This window comes from Oryx dammah, unplaced genomic scaffold (genome assembly GCF_014754425.2).
Source record: "Oryx dammah isolate SB20612 unplaced genomic scaffold, SCBI_Odam_1.1 HiC_scaffold_2, whole genome shotgun sequence".
In the NCBI taxonomy this organism is placed as follows: Eukaryota; Metazoa; Chordata; class Mammalia; order Artiodactyla; family Bovidae; genus Oryx; species Oryx dammah.
This window is the reverse complement of record NW_024070186.1, coordinates 195,154,875-195,176,813: the sequence shown is the minus strand read 5'-3', so window position 1 is coordinate 195,176,813 and position 21,939 is coordinate 195,154,875. Positions and strand designations below refer to the sequence as shown.

Below are 21,939 nucleotides of genomic sequence, written 5' to 3'. Positions count from 1 at the left end.
ACACACGACCTGGTCTCATCTGGCCTATACGTCTCACACACACACACGACCTGGTCTCATCTGGCCTTCCAGGGTCTGGTCTGCGGCCAGAAGTAGCAGGGTAAACCGCCATCCCGACGAGTTGATCTTGGTCCTCCGCACTCACTGTCGCTGTGACCGCCTCTCACACTTCGCCTTCAGCCTCAGGGAGCCCAGTGAAGGGGTTACTGAGTCTCTATCCCTCCTCCCCAAACCAGTAAGTGAGGCCTGAGTCCTGTCCCTGAGGGCAGAAAGGACTTGTGACCGAAGCAGACAGACCCCGGCGCTCTGCACAGGGTGGGGAGCATCTGCGGCGCTTCTGGCAACAGGAGCGGCTAGAATCGTATCGTCTTCTGACCAGGATCTCGGCAGACTGGGCAGGACACTGCCGGAGGCCCGGCCAATAAGTTTTCAAACACATTCCATCATGGTCTATGAGATGGTTTAGAAAAAATTTATTTGAACATATGAAAAGAAACTTCAGGGAACCCAATAAAACAGAGAAGTTCCTCTCCTCGGTGCTGGGGTCACACTCACAGGATTCCCTGACCTGTACCAAGTGCTGGGTGCAAGCTTGCGATGCCAGCGGTTCAGCCTTGCTCCCTGAACTGTGGGCGTGGCCTGTGTCTCGGTGGGATGCAGCCCACCGGCGGGGAGGAAAGCCAGGCAGGTGGGCTCGGCGACGCTGGTCCCCCATCCACGCCCCTTGGCACAGGTTCAGGGTGCGCGTCTGCAACGACACGCTGCACCACAGGCTCACGGTCCTGGCAGCTTCTAAAGGTGCCCGCGCGGCTCTGCGGAGGGCTAGACGATTTTCCTTTCGTTGGTCGCATCTGGACTTTTACAGATGTTGACAAGGAGGAGGTGCCTAGATGCTGATGTCACCGAACTTTGGCACCAACCGGGTCCTGTGGCGAGGAGGGGTCGCCTGGCTGCCCCCACGGCCTCCTCTCCGCTCACCACCCTCTCCCGGGAAGGCTTCCTCCAAACCAGGCAAGGAAGGCACGGTGCCAACTCGGTGGTTCACGGAGCCGGGCTAGTGGATGGGCCTGAACGGGAAGGTCATGCCTGAGATGAAGGTGTGCCCGGGGTGCGTGGGCAGGGCGGGGTGGGCAGCCGGGTGGGCTGGCACGGCCCCGTAGCCCAGTGGGGGCGTGTGGATGTGGGGGTAGAACCCAGGGGGGAGCGCCGTGTGGGGCGATTGCTGCACGGGGCCCGAGATCACCAGCTGGAGCAGGCTGCGGAGACAAGGAGAGGTGTTAGGGTGCACCAGCTCCAACCGTGCCACCCTCCTGCCAAGGGCCACTGCAGGGAGGCGGCCGGCGGCTGACGGCACCAGGTCCCTGGGTGAGGACAGCTGTGTGCACAGGAGGACGGAGGGGGTGACCTGGAGGCGGTGGGATGTGGACTGGGGGGGCCCGGAGAGGGAGAGGCCACAGCAGCAAATGCCAGGATGCTGCCCCCAGTGCCGGGGAGCAGGGGCCCTGCGGTCCACAGGCGCTCCAGACACAGCCTCGGCGTCTGTGGTTCGGGGACAAGCACGGATCAGTGTCTGTTTCGGCCTCAGCCATCCATACCCACGGGGGTCGTTGTGACGGAGGAGCCACAGCCAAAAGGATGGAGGGCCACGCCTCTCTGAGGCATTCTGAATGGCTGAGTCCCAGCTAAACGCCAAGCACAGCCACAGGCAGCTGGCCCTGGACGTGACCCTGGCATCCAGCATCCTCAGAGGTGGCCCAGGCCTGGACCCAGTCCTCAATCACTCTCAGGGCCCCCTCCCGTCCCACTCCCACCCCTAGGAGCCTTAGTCCTCCCCTCAACTTCCTTCCTCCTGGGTCTGCACCCTCCTCTCTGCAGTTCAGGACGTCCACAGCCTCTGCCTCCAGGAAGTCCTCCTCCCTCCTGAATTCAATGTCACCTCCACTGCTGGCCCCTTCTGGACCCCCTGGGAGAGTCTCCTCTCTTTCTTCTTTTCCTCTCCGACCCGCCCTCCCCTCCCAGCACAATCAGCAGGGTGTCTTAACCTCCTCACCACCTCTAGCTGGGCCGCAGGGACTCAGCCTAAAACCAATCCCCTCCTTCGGGACACAGGCTTCCTCCCCAGCCCCGCTCCCCTGACCTCTGCTCTCCCAGCCTCACCCCAGGGTCTCCACTGTCTCACCCAGCCAGGGAATCCTGCCTGCCAGGCCCCCTCTATGCCCCCAGGGTCCCTGTCACCCAGGGCCGCGCCATCCCCTCACATGGCCCTGCTCCGCTGCTGGAGTATCTCCAGTGGGACCACTTCATTCCCCTAGGAACCAATGCATTTCATCCTCTCTATTTCACCCCCAGATGCCTGCCCGGAGCCCCCCTGGCCCCTCTCGCCAGCAGCCTGGGGTATAGCCCCTGGCCCATCCTTTGGCCTCAAGTTCAGCCTGTGCTCAGCCGGTCACACCTGCCTGCCCTCCCAGGCCCCGGCAGGGCTGGTGGGTCGTGCCCTGGGCAGCTGGGCACACACTGCAGTGCAGTGGGGCTGCCAGGCACGCTCACCTCTGTCCTCACTGCCTGCCAACGATGGCCCTGGAGCCCCACCATCTGTGTTAAAAACCAAGGGGAAGGAACATTCCTCCGTCTTAAAAAACCCTCGGAAAGAAGATTAATCATCCAACTAACTTAACTTGGCCGTTCTCATTCCTATAAACCCGCCCACCTGCACGCTGCGTTCAGCTATATACATTTACTGTTTTTAGCAAAGACACACAATACTTTGGCCACCTGATGCGAAGAACTGACTCATTAGAAGAGATCCTGATGCTGGGAAAGACTGAAGACAGGAGAAGAAGGGAACGACAGAGGATGAGATGTTGGATGGCATCACTGCCTTGATGGGCGTTAGTTCGAGCCAGCTCCGGGAGTTGGGATGGACAGGGGAGCGGGTGCTGCCATCCGTGGGGATGCAGAGCTGGACGCGACTGAGTGACCGAACTGATCAGCACCCACGCTTCCGATGTAACGTTACCAATTTCCTAAGTGTCCCTACGGATGGGAGGGTGAGGTTGCTTCCAGCTCCTTTGCTACTAGTGATACTGCCTTTGCATGAAACAGCTTTGTACACACAGTTCTTTGCTTCTTGGATTCAATGAAATTAACCTGATTCAGAGACACACCTGGGTTACAAGGTGACAGGAGACAGGACAGCAGCGAACGCTCCTTAGGTGCTTCCTGCCTATCAAGTGCTGTGCAACCTGCTTCCTGTGTGTTCACTCAATTAATCATCACAAAAATGCCATGATCAGGAGCAGGGTACGGGAGGTAGGGGAGCCCCGAGGCAGGCGCCATGGTTTTCTTGATTTTACAGAGAAAACGGAGGGAGCGAGAACGTGCCTGAGGCCATGCAGATAGGAAGTGGCAAGGCTGGAATTCTCCCCAGCAGCTGTGTGACCACACGGTTCCTGCTCCTCACCACTTTTACCACGGCCTTCCCCCAAATTAGGAAAAGAACCACCACCACTGAGGGGAGACTGCTGTGCACCGTGGACAAGGAACTCTGCAAACGCCACCCCGTTTAAACCCGACCATGGCCCTGGAGGCATATAAAGCAGCGGAGGGGAACGGAGGTGACGGCGGCCCAGCGTCACTGCAAACCACAGGCAGCACCGCACTCGGAACCTGGTCTGTGCCACCCGCTGCGGCCCAGGGCCGTGTCCCTGTCCTGCCTCTGTAGGTGGAATGTCACCAACGGTGACACAAGAGCACGATGACGCACACCCACACTGACTTTGTCAGCGATGAAGGACGCCCAGGAGCTTCCCTGGTGACTCAGACGGTAAAGCCTCTGCCTGCGTGGCAGGAGACGAGCGGGAGATGCAGCTTCCAGCCCTGGGCCGGGAAGACCCCCGGGGGCAGGGAATGGCTGCCCACCCCAGTGCTCTTGCCTGGAGAGTTCGATGGACAGAGGAGCCCGGCGGGCCACAGTCCATGGGGTCGCAGAGACTCAGACACGACTGAGTGACTAAACAACAACATCAAAGGACACTCCAGCTCACTCCAGCTTCTCCACTGACGCCCAGCAAGACGCCGCTTTTCTCACCCTTCTGATGGACGCTCTGCTCTGCTGGGGCTTCCTCGCCTGTGGGTCACGCTATCACATCTGCCCCCTCCCCCCACTGGTCATCAGGTCCTGGCGGGGGGGGGGTCCCTTACACACAGAAGCCCTAGACGCTGCAGACCAGCTCTACCCAAGGAAGCTAGGACAAGGGGTCCACCCTGCCCTGCATGCCCCCCACCCCTGCCTCTACCCCCACGCCAGCCCAGCCAGAAGTCTGGGGAGGGCACTTACTTATTATGAGGCAGCCTGGAGCACAGGGTTCTCAGGTCGTCTGAAATTAAAGGGACAGAGAATTAAGGAACAGCCGGCAGACGACAAGGGGAGAAGCTCCTAGATGTTCAAGGCCGCCGGCAGGATAAGTCACAGTGCCTCGTTCTCATGTATCACTGCTCAGAAACTGGGTTCTCGTTTTTCTTCCGTATTTGCTTTAACACACCAGGCCTCCAAAAGAAGACATCACTTAGGAAAGGGGGTGGCTCTGCTGAGGACCCGTCAGACCGGTGAGGAAGGGCCCAAAGAAAGCGGATCAAGGCTAAGAGGCAGATATGAGGCACACGGGTCACCCGTGGGGCTGCCGTCAAGGGCTGGGAGCCGGCGGTCAAAGAGCAAAGGCGGGCGTGTCATCAACACCAGGTCATGCTCCCGGGCGAGTTCCAGCACTGAACATAGGAGAACTGAGGAACCCTCTAACCAGGTGATGGGAATGCTTCCTGCACTCGATCGTGCGTTCTACTGCATATAAATTATGCCACAATAGAAAAGAACTGCACGAAAAGAAGATTCCCTTGGAGGAAGGACATGAAGCTGTTATGATCCACGCTCTGGAGGAGCCCCGGGTCTCGGCAAAACAGCCAGGAGACACCGGGATGTCTCGCCGTGGGGGTCTACCTGGAGGCGTCCTGGGACTTCTGCCCTCCTCCCTGCAGTCACCAAGAGGCAAGACGTTTTAAAACCAGAGGAAAGAAGTCCTTGTCCAGGAGCCCCTATTTTCTGTTTGTTTTCTTTTTTCAATTCTTTTCTTAGGTTTTTTTTGGGGGAAGCTCCTACTTCCTTCCCCAGAGGGGGTGGCGCCCCCACCCAGGGGGCCCGGCCGGCCATCACCCACCTCTCGTGCACAGCAGGGCCCCGGAGGCCATGGCCACCTGCAGAGCCTGTGCGAGCCGGTCCAGGGCGAGCTCGATCTCCTGGGAGGCGTGGAGAGGGTTCAGTTCGTCCGCCAGCCTGTTCACCTCCTCCACCAGCGGGACCATGTGGTCAAAGAGGATGAGCCCCAGGCGGCCGTACAGGTTCTTCTCGGTCAGGTGCGCCTGCAGCGTCAGGAGCACCTGCAGCACACTCAGGTGCAGCTTGGAGTACAGCAGGCCCGAGTCCTTTGGGACTGTGGCGGCGACGTGGCCATTGGCTAAGGGGGTCTTCTTCTTCCTTTTGTGAGCCAGGGGGGCCTTCACACACCAGCGGATCAATCCGGTGAGTGGCGTGAGCTCTAAAAATCCTATCGGGAGGTTGGCGGCAATTGGAGTATTCAGGAAGGTGATGAGGATCAACCTGGGGTCCTCCAAGATCCAGCTAACGATCATCTCAAGCAGGTCCAACGGGGGGATGAGATCGTCTGCCAACAAAGATGCGTTCATTCAGAAGGGTCCTTGGGGACAGGAGGAGACGGGAAGACGGACCTCCCAGCTCACAGGACTCACCACCTAACACCCTGTGCCTCTGTCCTCTCTCGAAGATGGTGTACCTCTGACTCCTCTCCTGGAACAACCCCTCCTGAGGGCTGGTTCTCACCTGACTCAGCATCCTGGGACCCCCAGCCTGGCCACGGCAGGGCTAAAGAAACGTGCTAAGTTGAAAATTCCCAAGAACTCCATTACGGCTTGAAAATCCCACGTGTCAAAATTTAAATAAAAATCCACTCTCTGTATCTAGGCGGGGGTTTATTCCATTGGAAAAGACCCTGATGCTGAGAAAGATTGCAGGCAGGAGGAGATGGGGCCAACAGAGGATGAGATGGTTGGATGGTGTCACCAACTCAATGGACATGAGTTTGAGCAGACTCTGGGAGATGGTGATGGACAGGGAAGCCTGGTGTGCTGCAGTCCATGGGGTCACAAAGAGTCGGACATGACTGAGCGGCTGAACGATAATAACAATCTGTATCTAAAACCGCTGCCGCACTTCCTCCCTCCCCTGGGAGTAGGTTTCATCCGGGTTTGGTGTCCCCTGTGGTCTGTCACGTGTGGTCAGCCCGGGCCCTCGTGGACGACTCCTGCTGTCTGGCGCCAGAATCCATCCAGATGCTGAAGCAGACATTCAGCGCCAGCCCTCGCTTCTGCCGCCAGTTCATCGCCGCTGTCACCAAATAGGTTCGGTGACCGTTATGGTGGCCTTTGGGGAGCAGCTCAGAGTCCAGACAGTGATCTGTCCGCTGCTAATGTCAGCTGCCAGCCCCTGTCTAAGCTAAGCCTGGCCTCCTGTGATCCCCAAGATCTGGGACATTCCACAGCAAAACAGAGGAATTATAATGACAAATGCTGACACTCACTCTGAGTTAACCACGTGCCAGGCACCGGTCTCCTTCACACGGATTAACTCAACCCTCAAACAACTATTATACAAAGGATAAGGAAGCTGAGACACCGAGATGTGAAGTCATTTCCTCCAGACTCACTAAAAGTACATGGTGGGGCGACTTCTCCAGCAGTCCAGGGATTAAGACTCCTCCCTCCCAGTGCAGGGGGCCCAGATTGAATCCCTGGTCAGGGAAGATCCCACATGCCACATGGTGTGGCAAAAAAAAAAAAAAAAAAGTACATGGTGGGCCCAGACCTGACCCCAGGGGTCTTTTAACTGCGAGGCGACACCACCTATCCTGGATGGCCGCACACTGCCCCTGGGCTGTCTGTGTGCACAGCAGCAGACCCCCAGCCTCTGGGCCCTGGGGCTGTGCAGCCTTCAGCTTGTGACAAAGCTAAGACTGACGGAGCCCCTACCAGGCTGCTGTGGTCCAGGGCCACGCCTGAGAGCGGAGAGCTGGGGGGAGTGAGCCCCACATCGGTGTCAGCTCCCTAGATGCTCTTTCACAGGGGCCACTGGCCTCTCCCCTAAGATTATCTGCTCTTTTGTGAATGAACCGCCCATTCCCTGCTGCTATGAAATGACGGTATCAGGAAGCAGCAGCTGTCTATGAGTTGGACTTGGCAAGGTAAACACTGGTGACTCTGAGTCTGTCCCCTTGACTTCCCAAGATGTGTCCGTCTGGGAAATGCCAAGTCTCAGGCCCACTTTTCCAGCAACCCAGACCCTCCCCAGCCCCGCACACATCTCAGCTGAGGCATCTCCAGAGCCTGAAGGCAGTATGTGTACACATGTGCTCTGTGTACACACGTGTGTGTACCTGAGGAGCCCATCTCCACAATCTTGCTTCGGGGAGACCCGAGTTCTCTGCACCCATCGGGCAGGAGGGTGTTCTGTTTGGTTAGGTGAGCTCCTTCCATTTTGGGGTTTTGGAGGCGGCAACGCCCCAGGCAGGCCTTCCCGTTACCCGAGCGCTGGCCGCGGCAACCACTGTGCTGCTGGCGGACTCCATGCCCACCCTCTGGGCCACCGCCCTGCGGCCCATGATTTCCGTGGCTCCAAACTCATCGTGGTACACACATACAAACACAGAGAGCTTCCTGTGTGCCAATCACACCTTGGCAGCGGTTTAAAAAAGAAAACAGACATCACTGACATATCAGACTGGCAAGCTGACCTAAGAGAAAAATACCGTCTCACGTCCGTTCGAGCACGAGTGGTCTTCTGTGAACACTCTTTCCTTCTCCACACGTTAATTAATCCATTTATTAATCCAATGTTAAAACCAATTTCTGTTCTTGTTGCCCTGGAGTAACTGATGAAAGGGCAACTGTGATGCTGTGAACTTGCTTTACCTAAATCTTTCCTATGAGAAGACAAAGGACCTGAACACTGTTGCCAGCTGCTAAGCGCTCTTGGGACGCCTCTCTGGAGAGGGCCAGGAAAGGTGCCCTGCCATGGCGCGGTGCCAGCAAGTCCAGCCACCCATCCCAGACACCAGACCCTAGCTTGCTGGGCTCTCTGCCACTTGGACTGTTCAGAGTCAGCCAGATGGGATTCACTAAGGAGAGTTCCCCATTAGGAAATCCCGGAGATCTAAGTAACCGTGCCTTTAGCTTTTAGCCTGAAATAAAATACACACTGCAGAGGGAAAAATAAAAGGACAAAGCATTTGCTGGCTGGGTGGTCAGTGTACATACCACTGGCAATCAGCTGAAGCCGTTTTGAGAGCGACAACCTGTTTAAAGTTTACCTGATGACAAGTCATACAGTGCGGTGACGGAGGTGATGAACTGGCAGCAGAAGCGAGGGCTGGCGCTGAATATCTGCTTCAGCGTCTGAACCGATCCTGGCACCAGACAGCAGTAGTCGTCCACGAGGGCCCGGGCTAACCGCACACAATAGACCACAGGCGTCCGCTGGAAAGAAGCCACAATCCATGTAACTAGAGGTGCGGAGTGCCGGCAGACCAGTAACCATAAACATGCAGTGAGGATCAGAGCCGGCAGGACCCCTCCCAGGAAGGGAAGATATGACCAGCTTACTCAGAAGCAGGGACTGCAAGTGAAAGCCTGCAGACCAAATCCTTCCTGCCACCTGCTTTTGTTTTATTCAAACACAGCCCTGCTCCTGCACCACAAGGGCAGAGCTGAGTAGGGGTGAGAGATCACAGGACCCGCAAAGCCTAGGAGGTTGACTGTCTTGCCCTTTACCTGAAAGGCCTGCTGACCCCTGCTTTGAAGTCTACTTGGAAAAAATCATTCTTGACTTCAAGTGGGGAAATGACCGTTTTTGTAACCCTACAGGTAAGACTCTAAAGGTAAAAATTAACAGTTGGTATCACTTTGATGTGCTTTAGGAGAGTCTGTGAACTGTCGTGTGACTTACAGCAGCACTGAATCAATTTTTCTTACAAGCTTCTCCTAGTACAGGTTCCTACATCACCACCCTCCAGGCTTTTTTCCCTCCTGGTCAGATGCCAACCTGTAGCCACATTCAGCAGTTGCTCAGGATGCCAGTTCCAGGGCTGAAACAGGGCCTGGGTATCAGGGTGCTGGCAGGGTGTCAGACCAGGCTGTTCATTCAGGCACTAAGTCAGCCATCTCTTACACCTTTCCTCGGAGGAAGCTGCAGCGCATGCCACTGGGTGTCAAACCCTGATTCAAGCCACAAGACCCTTTCCCGTTGTTAACGTCTGCTTTCACTTCGCTAGAACGCCAGTACAACAGCACCACAAGAAATAAACGCAAACTCACAGGCTGAATTTCAAGGCGCTAAACTTGACTTAAGCTAGGTTGCCAAGGGACAGAGGTTATCTAGAGGTTAAAGACAACACAAGAGATGAGTTCAGGGGCCCCAGAAATCAGAATAGTAACAATTAATGTACATTTCACTAAGATTTACCGGTGTGCTACGGAGAACAATACGTATTTTTACTAGCCAAATGTTAAAGACTAATAAGATCACAGGAAAAAACATTGAGATAAATTTTTTAAAAACACAAATGTTGTCAAGTCCTTGGGAATGAAACAAGTTTGAGAAACTGAATGTGGTAAATTCTGTTAACGTGGCTGCTGCTGCTGCTGCTGCTGCTAAGTCGCTCAGTCCTGTCTGACTCTGTGCGACCCCATGGACTGCAGCCTACCAGGCTCCTCCATCCATGGGATTTTCCAGGCAAGAGTACTGGAGTGGGTTGCCATTGCTGAGGACCACATTAATAAAAATTTTGAGTTAACAATACTCTAAATGGATTAGGAATTTTTCAACAACTTTGAGTAACAAAAAACCAAAACAAAATAGATCTTCCAAAAAACTACCTAACACAATCTACTGTGTGTGTGTGTGTGAAGTTGGCTTCAGTTGTATCCGACTCTGCGTGGCCCCATGGACTGTAGCCCCCAGGCTCCTCTGTCCATTGGATTCTCCAGGCAAGAATTCTGCAGTGGGCTGCCATTTCCTCCATCAGGGGAATCTTCCCAACCCAGGGATCGAGCCCATGTCTCTTATGTCTCCTGCATCTGCAGGCGGGTTTACCTTATTTCCCCATAGATATTTAAAAATACTCTAGAAGGCTTCTATGTCCATATCCATTAGAAGAGCAATCAACTTAGAAGTGGCACTCTGGAACAACTCATGGGCTTACCGATCTAACTATAAAAAACAAGAACACTGGAGTGGGTTACCGCTGCGTTCTCCGGGGGATCCTCCCCACCCCGGGATCAAAGGTGTTTCCTGCATCTCCTGTACAAGCAGGTGGATTTTTTTTGTTTTTATTGAAGGATAATTAATGTACAGAATTTTGTTGTTTTCTGTGGATTCTTTAACATAGGGGAAAAAATTCTCTAGAAACCAAAGTGAAAGTCACTCAGTCACATCTGACTCTTTGCAACCCCATGGACCGTATAGTCCCTGGAATTCTCCAGGCCAGACTATTGGAGTGGGTAGCCCTTCCTTTCTCCAGGAGATCTTCCAAACCCAGGGATCAAGCCGATTTGGTCTCCTGCATCGCGGGCGGATTCTTTACCAGCTGAGCCACCAGGGAGGCCGGAGAATACTGGAGTGGGTGGCCTATCCCTTCTACAGGGGATCTTCCCGACCCAGGAATCGAACCGGGGTTTCCTGTATTGCAGGCAGATTCTTTACCAACTGAGCTATGAGAGAAACATCTTCAGAGACTTGCCGAAGTACCTGGAGCCAGGACGCTGCACACTCCAACACTGGGATTCGACACACAGCCACTGCCATAGAGACAAGTTTTCCCAACAAGCTCATCCGGCTGTCATCCGCTTTGTTCCCTTGGGGACTGAAAAGGGATGAAAAAATAATCTGCCGGACAGAGTCCTTGGTTTGCTCCTGGAAATAATTGCACATGATTTCAAGAAGTTGGAGCTCCTGCAGTGAATTTAATCTCTGTAAAACAAATCCGGGAGAATCGGGGAGAAATGAAGTGTATTAATTAATTCACACGGTAAGAAAACACACTATATTCCCTCAGGGAACTTTTCACCTCCCTAAAGCCCGGGTCGCACGGAGTAGAACTCGATTGTTAAATGTAGGGAAATGTCCCTCTGCGTCATTATGCATCACCCTGTGGGATTCACGGTGACCTACGGTCTCTTCCTTTAACAAAACCTTGGAGACGTGGGGGTCACACACCCCGTAAAACGGGCAAATTGGCCGCTGCTGAAAGAACCAGGCCAAGGGCTAGGGCAGAGCCGCTGCTCCGAAGGGAGCTCGCGGTGTGATCTACGCTTGTCACCAGGAAGGGAAGAAGGGAGCCGGGGTTCACGGATCGGGGCGGGGGAACTGCCGGCCGCCCGGCGCACCTTGGGCTGCGCGCCGCGCTCCTTGGGCACCTGGAACACGAACTCCTCGAGCAGCTCCACGGGGCCCTTGTCCACGATGGGCAGCGGCGCGCTCTGCAGCTGGCTGCTGAAATAGATGTCCAGGTGGTACAGCACCTCCTTGGCGGCGCTCAGCGCGTCGCGGCGCAGCAGCGAGTGGCGGATGTCACTCATGGTGCGGCCCCGGCGGCCGGGTCGCCGGGAGCACCGACGGACTTCCGCTCCGGGGCCCCGCGGACGCGACAGCCGCCGCCGCCGCCGCCGAGACAAAGAGGCCGCGGCCGGGGCTCCGCCCGTCGACTCCGGCCCTGCGCCGCGACACCCGCCCGCCCGCCGCCGCCGCCCGCTCGGGCCCGCTCAGGGGGCCATCGCTGCCCCCCGCCAGCAGCCGGCGGGCGCCCCAGCTGCGCGTCGACAGCGCCACCGACAGCCCTGTGAACCAGACGCCGCCGGGCCGCGCTGCAGAGTCTGAGCGCGGCGACGGCGGCCCGCAAGGGCCAAGCCCGGGCGGCGGCAAGGGCCCGCCCTCAGGGGGCGCGCCCCCTGGCGGCCCGGCCCGCGGGAACGGAAGCGGCGGCTCCGCCCACCCTGACCCCGCCCCTGCCGAGGGGAGCCACACCCCCCACCCCCGGCGAAGGCTCCCAGGGCCTGGTGCCCCCCACCCACGCCCCAGAGACACCCCCCGGAGCTCCCCTCACTTTCTCCACGCGGCGTTCAAAGCTTGCACGTCTGATGTCACTGAGCTTTTCCAAGGACAGGGTGGTGGTGCAGGGCCCTGGCTCAGGCCTCAGCCATTCATTCACTTTGAAGATAGAATCTAGTCTTAGCTCTCGGGGCTGCAGTGACGCGGAAGGATAGCTCCTATGCCGCAGTTCCTATTCCCCAGGGCCCTCTGGAGCGGCCCGGCCAGCCTGGGAGGGCCGCAGGAAACAGGTATCCTGCTCCTGAAGACCAAGATCTGAAAATCTAAAAGCCCTCAGCACTTTCTGTGAATCTCTTTTTCCTTGTGTTCATCTTTCTGCAATGAATTAACTGGGGCTTAGTTTGGGGTTTTAAAAATAGGGCAGAAATGACTTGAGTGTGGCCACAGAGGCCAGTGGAGGGCAGGCAAGAGGCCGCAGGGATGTGCTTCCTGTAAAAGGCCCATCCTGGCCTGCAGGTGGGTCAAGGTGAGGATGCTGGATGTGGGTCAGGACAGAAAAAAAAAAAAAAAAGCCATGGTCTTTCCCTGGGGAAGATGGAAAGGACATCAAAGAGGGTGCATCCAGGGACAATTCCAAATCACAGGGACCCTCCTGCACATCGGTGGACACAGCCATGAGGCCCCTCCCATCTAGGTCCCCAGCCAGAGACCAAGGTCAAGAGGAACCTCTGAGAAGTCACCTTTGAGTCCTTTGGCACCAGGACTTCAGAGATGCTCTGTTCAGCCAGCTGAATGAACAGAGGATAAAAGGGTTTATTAGCAGGGTACCTGGCAAGGATTAGACACCCAGCAAATACTAATTTCCCCTCCTCTCCTTAGGCACTGAAAGCCAACTCATAAACACAGCAGAAACCAGAAAACAAATAAACCAATGCTTAGATCGTATCCATATGTATAAATAAACGTATACTATATTTAAAAGGCAGCAGCACTCTTCCCACCCCTATTTCTTCTTTCTCTCATAACGTGCAGTAGCAGGTAGAAAGATCTCCCGAAGGTTGCTCCAAAGCCCATGCGAGTGGATGTTCCTGTAGGCCTGGGGCTCTGCTGCTGGGGGCCTGGCCATGTGAGGACAGTGCTGGCACCAGGCTCGGCTGCCTTTGTACCACTCGTTAGTGGTCTGGTTGATGGCAGCCAGGTACAGACAGAAGCACAGGTAGCCCCCCAGGAGGAAGCTCAGCACCACGACAAAGCCCACCAGGAAGACGATCCTTGGGAAGGTCAGGAACAGGTACTGGGGACAAAGAAGAAGCAGCATGTTAGCCAGGCTGTGACCTAAGTCAGGGTCACCCCCACCAGCCAGGGTCTTGTCCACACACATGGCAGAGCTGCCTCCCCGGCTCCCCCATCTCTGACCCACTGAGGACAATCAGAAACACAGAGGGCATAGACAAACAGCCCAGGAGGAAATCCTGGTGTGTGTAAGAACTTCATATGGGATAAACGGGGTGCGTACATTGAGGGAAAAGGGGAAGGACGCTCAGGAAATGGTGTTATGCCAGGTGGCTATGCAGAAAATAAACAAAAATAAATGCAGATCTTAGTTCATACATCAACATAAAGTCCAGACAGACAGAAAAGATCAGTTTCTCCCTGAAAACTACATGACCACAGAAATACAGGTACAAGGGTATTCACTGTAGCATCAGCCCCTCCTCCCAAAAGAAACAGGTTAAATGTCCATCCAGGAGGCAGAACCAAACTCTGGGATAGTTACGCTATGGAACAATAAGGAGCCATTAAAGTGAAGTCAATGTTTGTGCATTAATTTGGAAAAGATGCTGGTAATATATTGCCCAATGAGAAAGACAAAGTGGAAAAATCACCATGGAATCCTGTTTGTGTAAAAATAAAGCTAACTCTGTGAAGGTGTATGGCCATATAAAACAGATACAGGGGGAAAAAAGCCTGAAATAAACAACAAACTATAAAGGTGTTTGCCTCTGGAGAGTGAAATTGTTGGGAGAGGAATAATTTCCAGTTTATATTTTATTTTTGTCCAAGATAGTTCAAATTTTCTTTTCACTCCCAGCTTTATAGAGATGTAACTGACAAATAAAATTCTGAAAGTTTAAGGTGTAACAATGTAATATACAACACGATGATTATCTATATTACACACTGAAATCATCACAGTAACATCAGTTAACACATCAGTCACCTCATATAGTTACAATGTGTTATCCTAGTATCAAACAGATAAATAATTAGAGGGCATAACACACACACACAAAAACACCCTCAAATGGACTTATCCTATAATCCACAATCATACTGAATACCTATTTTCATACAGCAGCTTATAAATGGAAGTTCATAGCAGCCTCAGCAGTAACAGTCCAAAACTGGAAATTACCCAAATGTCCCTCAAAGGGTAACTGATAAAACAAACTGACCCATTCACACCACAGAATATGGGGTGGCAGTAAGAAGGAATGAACTACTGACACGCGGAGCCACCTGGATGGATCCCGAAGAAACTGTGGCGAGTGGAGAAAACCCACCCCTAACTGCTACTGTAGGGCTCCATGGAGGTAGCAATCGCGAAATAACACAACAATAGCGAGGACAGATGGGTGGGAGCTGGGCATTAGGGATGTGGGGAAGAGGCTGTGGGGATCAGGCGAACCACCGAGGGTCTGTAGTGACGGACTGAAGACCACCTTGATTGCAGTGGCTGTTCTGCAAACAGCCCGTGACTCAGTTACCTGAACAGGAGTTACCTGAACAAGAAAGACAGTGTCGACAATCTGCAGGTGGCCGAGGTCATCGACGTAGGTCTGCAGGTACACGTCTGACATCACCACCAGCCGGACCAGGAACACGGTGCTCACCACGGCCATGGTGGCAGCCGAGGCCGTCAGCGTCAAGAGGTAGGAGAGGAAGTACCGGGTGTTCCAGGCCCCGACGCAGTTGTTCACCCATACACAGTGATGGTCAAACCGGTGCACACACCGGTTGCACACACCTGCACAGCAACAGGGGAGCCACAACCCTGTATAGATCCTTGGTGCGGACACCGGGCACACCTCCCGAGAACGCGATACACGGACACGAGCACTGAAGGCTGGGGCAAACGGCAGCTGCCGCCACCAGAACCGCGGGGTAAAAATTTTAAAACTGATGCTTCCACTTAAAAGCCACATCAATTTTTTGGATAAAGATGAACCATCATGTCAATGTAGATGTGGATATTAAAGGAAAAGGATGTTTTGGTACTGACTCAGTCACTGAAAAACTATTACCAATGTCTAGAAGAGCTTGGGTGTATGAATCAGTTCTTCCAACTATAAACTTTATGAACTCTAAATACACATCAAGAATGTCCAATAAAAAATTGATGTTTACTGACTGAGATGTATCAGTGATGTAAAAAACACACTGAATTCCAAGGAATTAATATGAAAAGAGAACATAAACAATCCATGAGTGATATTTTTATGTTTTATATTGATTACACGTTAAGATGGTATTTTAGGTATGTTAGGTTAAATGAAACATATAATATTAATTTTGTCTATTTCTTGTTTACTTTTGCAGTGCAGCTACTGGAAACTTTAAAATCCCCTACGCGGCTCACAGGACACTTCTGTTGGACAGCAGTGATCCAGTATCTCGGGAGTGCCCTAAGAGGGTAGGCTCTGCCAGGACTGAAGTCAGCAAACACAACATCCCACAGAAGCATCTCTTGGGCAGCAAGCCCAGCCACCAAGGACAGGCTGTTGGACCCAGAGCTGAAGGCTGCTCATGAGAACACAAGGCTTCAGCTCCCAGGTATGTTAAAGAAACCATGATCAGGTCCCTACCAGGAGTGGCCCCTTCTAGACATATGTAACATTCTCTGACAGACAGAACCCACTTGTCTGCTGGGTGAGGGCGGAGCTGGAGGCGCCAAGGCCAGACTTACTGCAGTGCTTGGACCGCGCTGGTTTCCTTAAATCACAAGTAGGGCACCTCACGTTCCTTGGGAACATCACTTCATCGAATTCATAAACTTGAAGGAACAGTAATTCGTTTGCTTTTGTTATGGTACCTGAAAAAAGGAAGGGCAAGTTGTCAGTTTGAGCTATCCAGTCGACTGGGTGTTCAAGCAATCTGTCCTGCAAAATACAACTCACATTGCTATGTTTAGTATTCCGAATAATTCATTTTTTAAATTAACAGCTTTATTGAGATATAGTTCATAAAACCGACTGACTTGTTTACCGTGTGCAATTCAATGGTTTTTACAGTCACAGAGTTGTACAGCCATCACAAGCAGCTTTAGAACATTTGCATCACCCCAACAAGAAATCCTTTAACAGTCAATCTTCACTTCTCTCTAGTCCCACAGCCCCTGGCAACCACTAATCTATTTTCTGTCTCTATGGATTTGCCTTTTTTGAACACTTCCTATAAATGGAATCATACAATATGTGGTCTTTTTTTACCTGGCTTCTTTCATTGAGCATGTTTTCAAGGTTCTTCCATGTTACAGCATGTATAAGTACCTGTTCCTCCTTATGGCTGAGTAACATTACACTGAAGAGGTATATCTCTTTTTATCTATTCATTAGGAAGTGTACATTTTGTCTTTCAAAAATAGAAGTTAAAATAAAAGAATGGGGAAAAAATACCCAGCAAGTATCCAGCAAAACACAGTGTAATAATATCAGACAGAGGAGCCTTGAGAACAGTGCATTACTAGTAACAGAGAGGCTCATTATATTTAGAAAAAAGAATCCAGAGATAATACTAATTCTAAACTTCAATACTCCTGAGTATGTATAACTTTTATACACATAAATATTTAACAGCTTCAAAATATGTGAAGGAAAAAAATCTGTCAAACCTACCATTAGAATGAAATCACATACTCTGAGTAATCAATCAAAAAAACTTAGTATGAATATTAAAAGATCTCAACATAACTAACATCTTCATCTAATGGACTTATACAGTTGCCTGTATCTAAGAACTAGATGATACATACTCTTTAAGAACACATCGATTATTTATAGAAACTGACCACATACCTGGACATAATGCAAATATCACTAACCATTTAAAAGAAAATGTATCATACAGACTGAAAGCTCTGTAGATAATACAATTAAGTGAAAGTATCAAAAAATAAAAGTGTATGGCAATCTTTAAATAGTTTTAAATAATCTGTGAGGCAAAGAAGCAAAAAATAAAGTTAAAAGAAAGTACACCTGTGTGCGTGAAGAAGGACAAAAATAAAATTAGAAAACACTCAAAACGGAAGGTCAGGCTTCCCTGGCAACTCAGTAAAGAATATGCCTGCCAGTGTAGGAGACACGGGTCCGACTCCTGGCCCGGGAAGATCCCACATGCCTCAAAGGCAACGAAGCCCGTGCACCACAACTATTGAGCGCATGCTCTAGAGCCCGGGAACCGCAACCACTGACGCCCACAGGCCCTAGAGCCTGTGCTCAGCAACAAGAGAAGCCCACGCACCACAACGAAGAGGCATCCTCACTTGTCACAGCGAGAGCAAAGCCCGAGTCACGCCAAAGACTCCGCGCTGCCATAAATAAATAAGTAAAATTTACAACAAACAAACCTGAACGTTCAGGCACACCTTACATAGCAAATCTTCTGCAAAGCCCTTAGAGGGATCACTACTTGTTTGTAACACTGTCAACGAGTCGGACACTTGAGCAGTCACCAGTTTCTATACTAAGAGCCTCAACTTACCAGGGTCGGTTACACAACTCAGGGTGAAAAAAACCAGGTTTACAATCAGCAGCAGATACGGCAAAAAAAGGTAATACAAAGAGAACTCCAGCTGTTGACAGAGGCCGAATATTTCCCAGGTGTATTCCGTATAAACCATCCCTTGCAAGATGAGATGCAGGATAACGAACGTGTAGTTTCTGGAAGAAATAGGTAGACGACTTGTTCACGGGGGCTTCTCTGTGAAAAACTTGTAGCATGCTATGGATTTAAAAGACGCTTACTCCTTGGAAGAAAAGCTATGACCAACCTGGACAGCATATTAAAAAGCAGAGACATTACTTTGCCAACAAAGGTCCATCTAATTAAAGCTATGTTTTTTCCAGTAGTCACGTATGGATGTGAGAGTTGGACCATAAAAGCTGAGTGCCGAAGAACTGATGCTTTTGAACTGTGGTGCTGGAGAAGACTCTTGAGAGTCCCTTGGATTGCAAGGAGATCCAACCAGTCCATCCTAAAGATCAGTCCTGAATATTCATTGGAAGGACTGCTGCTGAAGCTGAAACCAATACTTTGGCCACCTGATGCAAAGAAGTGACTCATTGGAAAAGACCCTGATGCTGGGAAAAATTGAGGGCAGGAGGAGAAGCTGACGACAGGATGAGACGGTTGGATGGCATCACCAACTCGATGGACATGAGTTTGAGCAAGCTATGGGAGTTGGTGACAGACAGGGAAGCCTGGCGTGCTGCAGTCCATGGGGTCGCAGAGTGGGACACAACTGAGCGACTGAACTGAACTGATGCTATGGAAAGTGAACCAAAGGACACCACTTCTTTTGGGCTTGAGATAAAAGTAATCATGTGAAACCTTTCACCTACTGCCTACCACACAGTAAGTATTCAATAAATGTTATCAATTATCGTCATCATCTTTGTTGGGAATTGAGGTCTCAGTATTAGATACATTTCTTTTTATAGAAATCCGTGTCAATATTTTCTCATTCTTTAAATATTCCTATTTAAAATTAGGTATGTTGAAACCCCAAAGATATAAGGCAGATTATCCATGAGTAGAGGGTCTGAACCCAGGACTCTTGATCCCTCCAGCATCGTGCCCTGTAACACGCTGGAAACGAACAAGGAACCTCCTGAAGCCAGAGGACAGCAACAGCTAACAAACTAAACAGAACAGTAGATACTGCTACTGCTGCTGCTAAGTCACTTCAGTTGTGTCCGACTCTGCAACCCCATAGATGGCAGCCCACCAGGCTCCCCCATCCCTGGGATTCTCCAAACAAGAACACTGGAGTGGGATGCCATTGCCTTCTCCGATAGAAGATACTACTAATACTTAAAACTCTGAAATAGAAATACCTTGTATGGAAGAGGTAATGAAGCACTCTTAGCATGGCTCTCTGAAGACATTCTGGAATTATATATGAAAATATCTAAAACAAAAGAGAAAGGTTCAGTTTCATTTCTCATTACCTGCCCCCAACTCCTAAACAAATTAGATGCTTCAGTTTCACCCGGCAATATTGGTAATACTAAGGCGTGTTTCTGCTTATGAGCAGAGAACTGATCTAAGTGAGAACAGAGGAGGGCTTCCTGCAGCAGGCCTTTCTTTGATGCCCACTCCTCTGTTTCTACCCTGACCTCACACAAGGCACCAACTGGGGGTCTTCAGGCAAAGGGAAGTGAGCAGAGGGGCTGGATCAGGTGATGCCAATGTGAACTGCTAACAAAACCTTTCCCTGCGCTGCATTCAATCCTAAGTCCCAAAGTCCACTGGGAATTAGCCCGGGTCCCTCCCAGCCAACTCCCTCCCAAGGCGTTTCACCACAATTCTGCTCACTCGGATCCCTGGAGGAGTGTGGGCAGCCTGATGTTCAGCTTTCTGTTCACACAAGCCCCAGTTTCACCCATCAGGGCCCTCCAGGCATACACTTCTCACATCCATACCCAATTACAGGCATCAAATCCAGAGAAAAACAGCCAGTCTTGAGAATGATAGCTTTGGAATATACCACAACTGCCGTAAGTGAAAGAGCAAGTGAACGAACAAATAAAAATGGCATCACCTTTTCATTCTGATGGAAAACTGGTGAGCCTTTCGTGTGTGTGTGTGTGTGTGTGTGTGTGTGTGTGTGTGTGCTCCGTCGTGTTCAACTCTGTGACCACGTGAACTGTAGCCCATCAGGCTTCTCTGTCCATGGGATTCTCCAGGCAAGAACACTGGAGAGGGTTGCCATGCCCTCCTCCAAGGGATCTTCCTGACCCAGGGGTTGAACCTACGTCTCTTTTATCTCCTGCACTGGCAGGCAGATTCTTTACCACTAGCACCACTCAAGAAGCCCAAGCCTTTCAGACTGGTGGTATCCAAGTGGTCTCCAAGCATCACTGTTACCTGTGCCCCTCTGTTGATCAGGCCTTGCAAGTAATGGATTTTTGAGCCTATGCAGATCACCACAAAACCAAGCAGCACCAAAGCCAGGTAGAGCAAGAAGAGAACCAGAAAGTCCATCCTGGGGCTACAAAAGAACAGAAAGAGTGTGACTGCTACTGAGGGATATATTCCAACGCATATTCACAGACACTGATTCCCTAAGTGGCTCCTCAAACAGAATTCTTCAGCCTTCAACCACGAACTGCCTCTCAGTGGGGCTACTCACCTGGTCACCCTTCAAGAGTTTCCCAATCAAACCACTGTGGTCTGCCTTATGGCATTTCCTGCCTGCAAATCCCAAAATCAGTGGGGAAGAATATGCAGAAAGCATCCGTCTTCCCTCAAATAGCACACTGAAATGAAATGTACCCAAGTGAATCTGCTGGCAATACTATTGGAAAGAGGGTCCAGCAGAGGAGGTCAGGGGCCAGGATCAGTAATGGCGTCTTATGAAGCAACCCTCCAGGACAGTAACCCCAACAATCAGGGACCACCCCTGGGGACCAGAGTCAGTATTAAGAAACTGGAAACGGTTACTCTGGGCCTCGGCAGATATGATTCTGGGCAGAACTTCCAAATGAGATAACCAAACTGGAAACTCTCCACGAGATAAGACAGAAGAAATAAAGAGCAGTAATTCTCACGAGGTGATTCGGGGTCCCCAGCCTACATATTTCTTTTGTCTGGATAGCTTTCAGCCGACAGCTCTGGCTTTCCTCCTCCGAACATTCACGGAGAACTCAAACGGCATCTCCTCTTGCGCAGCGGCGTGCGCCTGACGCAACGAGTGGCATCCAAAGCTGCAGAAGACATGGTCCCCCTAGGAGGCTGGATCTGGCTGCAGAGACACCAATTCAACACACACGATATGACAGACTAGGAGTCGGGGGCGGACTCTACTGTGGGAAAGAATGGAAAGTCAGAGGATACTGTGCCCCCTTTACAATTTCGAGAGGGCAAAAAAGCTAATCGGGAAGAAATAATCCAAGAGACGTGGATCTCGGTGTTTATCCCTATACTTAAGAAGCCCACACTGGGGACCCAACAGAAGGGCACTCCCGAGGCTACACTCCGTCCGAAGATCCCAGCAGCTCCGGCCATTTCCCCGGGAGCCAAAGCAGGGCTGGGGGGCGGGGTTAGAAAGATCGGAGGGAACACGGAGGGTGTCTGGGCGCCGGGCAGCCCCACACACAACGGGAAAGGACTGGTCAGATGGGGAGACATACGACCCTGCGCCAGCCCGGGTACCTAACACCCCAGCGGAGGCTGACTTACCGCCAGGATCTGCCACCAACCAGCTGCTCCGTGGCCGGCGCCCCCAGGGCGCGTCCCCAGACTTCCGGCGGACACGTGACGTCAACACGCGACGCTATTATTGGTCCGCTCGACTTCCGGCGGAAGTGCTTGTGGAAGGCCGCGGGGGCGGGGCTGTCTGTGCGTTCTGCTCCCTCTGAGGTGTCTTTAGTTTCCCGATTGGGCACTTCCAGACCGACGGCTGGAGGTCCAGTTTTGGAGAGCCGTTGCCAAAAATCTTACAAAAGACTGTCCCAGGCCTGGTGCGGCTGAGGACGCCGGTGTTGTGAAGC

The 21,939-nt window shown here is 52.0% G+C and overlaps 2 protein-coding genes across 5 annotated transcripts; both read right to left on the bottom strand.

Moving 5' to 3' along the window:
• Positions 1-454: 454 nt before the first annotated feature.
• On the bottom strand, positions 455-11,946 carry CUNH7orf26 (chromosome unknown C7orf26 homolog). Of its 2 annotated transcripts, none has more exons than XM_040231257.1 (6): positions 11,506-11,946; positions 10,868-11,089; positions 8,433-8,598; positions 5,211-5,714; positions 4,337-4,376; positions 455-1,256 (listed from the first exon to the last, which is right to left on the bottom strand). In XM_040231257.1, exons 1-6 carry the CDS (start codon positions 11,695-11,697, stop codon positions 1,055-1,057), a joined length of 1,326 nt encoding a protein of 441 aa, XP_040087191.1. In that variant the 5' UTR covers positions 11,698-11,946; the 3' UTR covers positions 455-1,054. The 2 variants fall into 2 exon arrangements, with proteins under 2 accessions (XP_040087191.1, XP_040087182.1); XM_040231248.1 differs by lacking the exon at positions 455-1,256 and adding an exon at positions 1,264-1,539 and having other exon boundaries at positions 11,506-11,782.
• A 1,015-nt stretch (positions 11,947-12,961) lies between these two features.
• On the bottom strand, positions 12,962-21,731 carry ZDHHC4 (zinc finger DHHC-type palmitoyltransferase 4). 3 transcript variants are annotated; one of them, XM_040231230.1, is made up of 8 exons: positions 21,629-21,731; positions 20,991-21,191; positions 20,315-20,437; positions 19,282-19,355; positions 17,927-18,105; positions 16,134-16,259; positions 14,950-15,194; positions 12,962-13,460 (listed from the first exon to the last, which is right to left on the bottom strand). In XM_040231230.1, the coding sequence occupies exons 3-8, from the start codon at positions 20,429-20,431 to the stop codon at positions 13,170-13,172; spliced, it is 1,032 nt and encodes a 343-aa protein (XP_040087164.1). In that variant the 5' UTR covers positions 20,432-20,437; positions 20,991-21,191; positions 21,629-21,731; the 3' UTR covers positions 12,962-13,169. The 3 variants fall into 3 exon arrangements, with proteins under 3 accessions (XP_040087164.1, XP_040087172.1, XP_040087156.1); XM_040231238.1 differs by having other exon boundaries at positions 20,315-20,438; positions 20,998-21,191; XM_040231222.1 differs by having other exon boundaries at positions 20,315-20,438; positions 21,024-21,191.
• Positions 21,732-21,939: the final 208 nt, after the last annotated feature.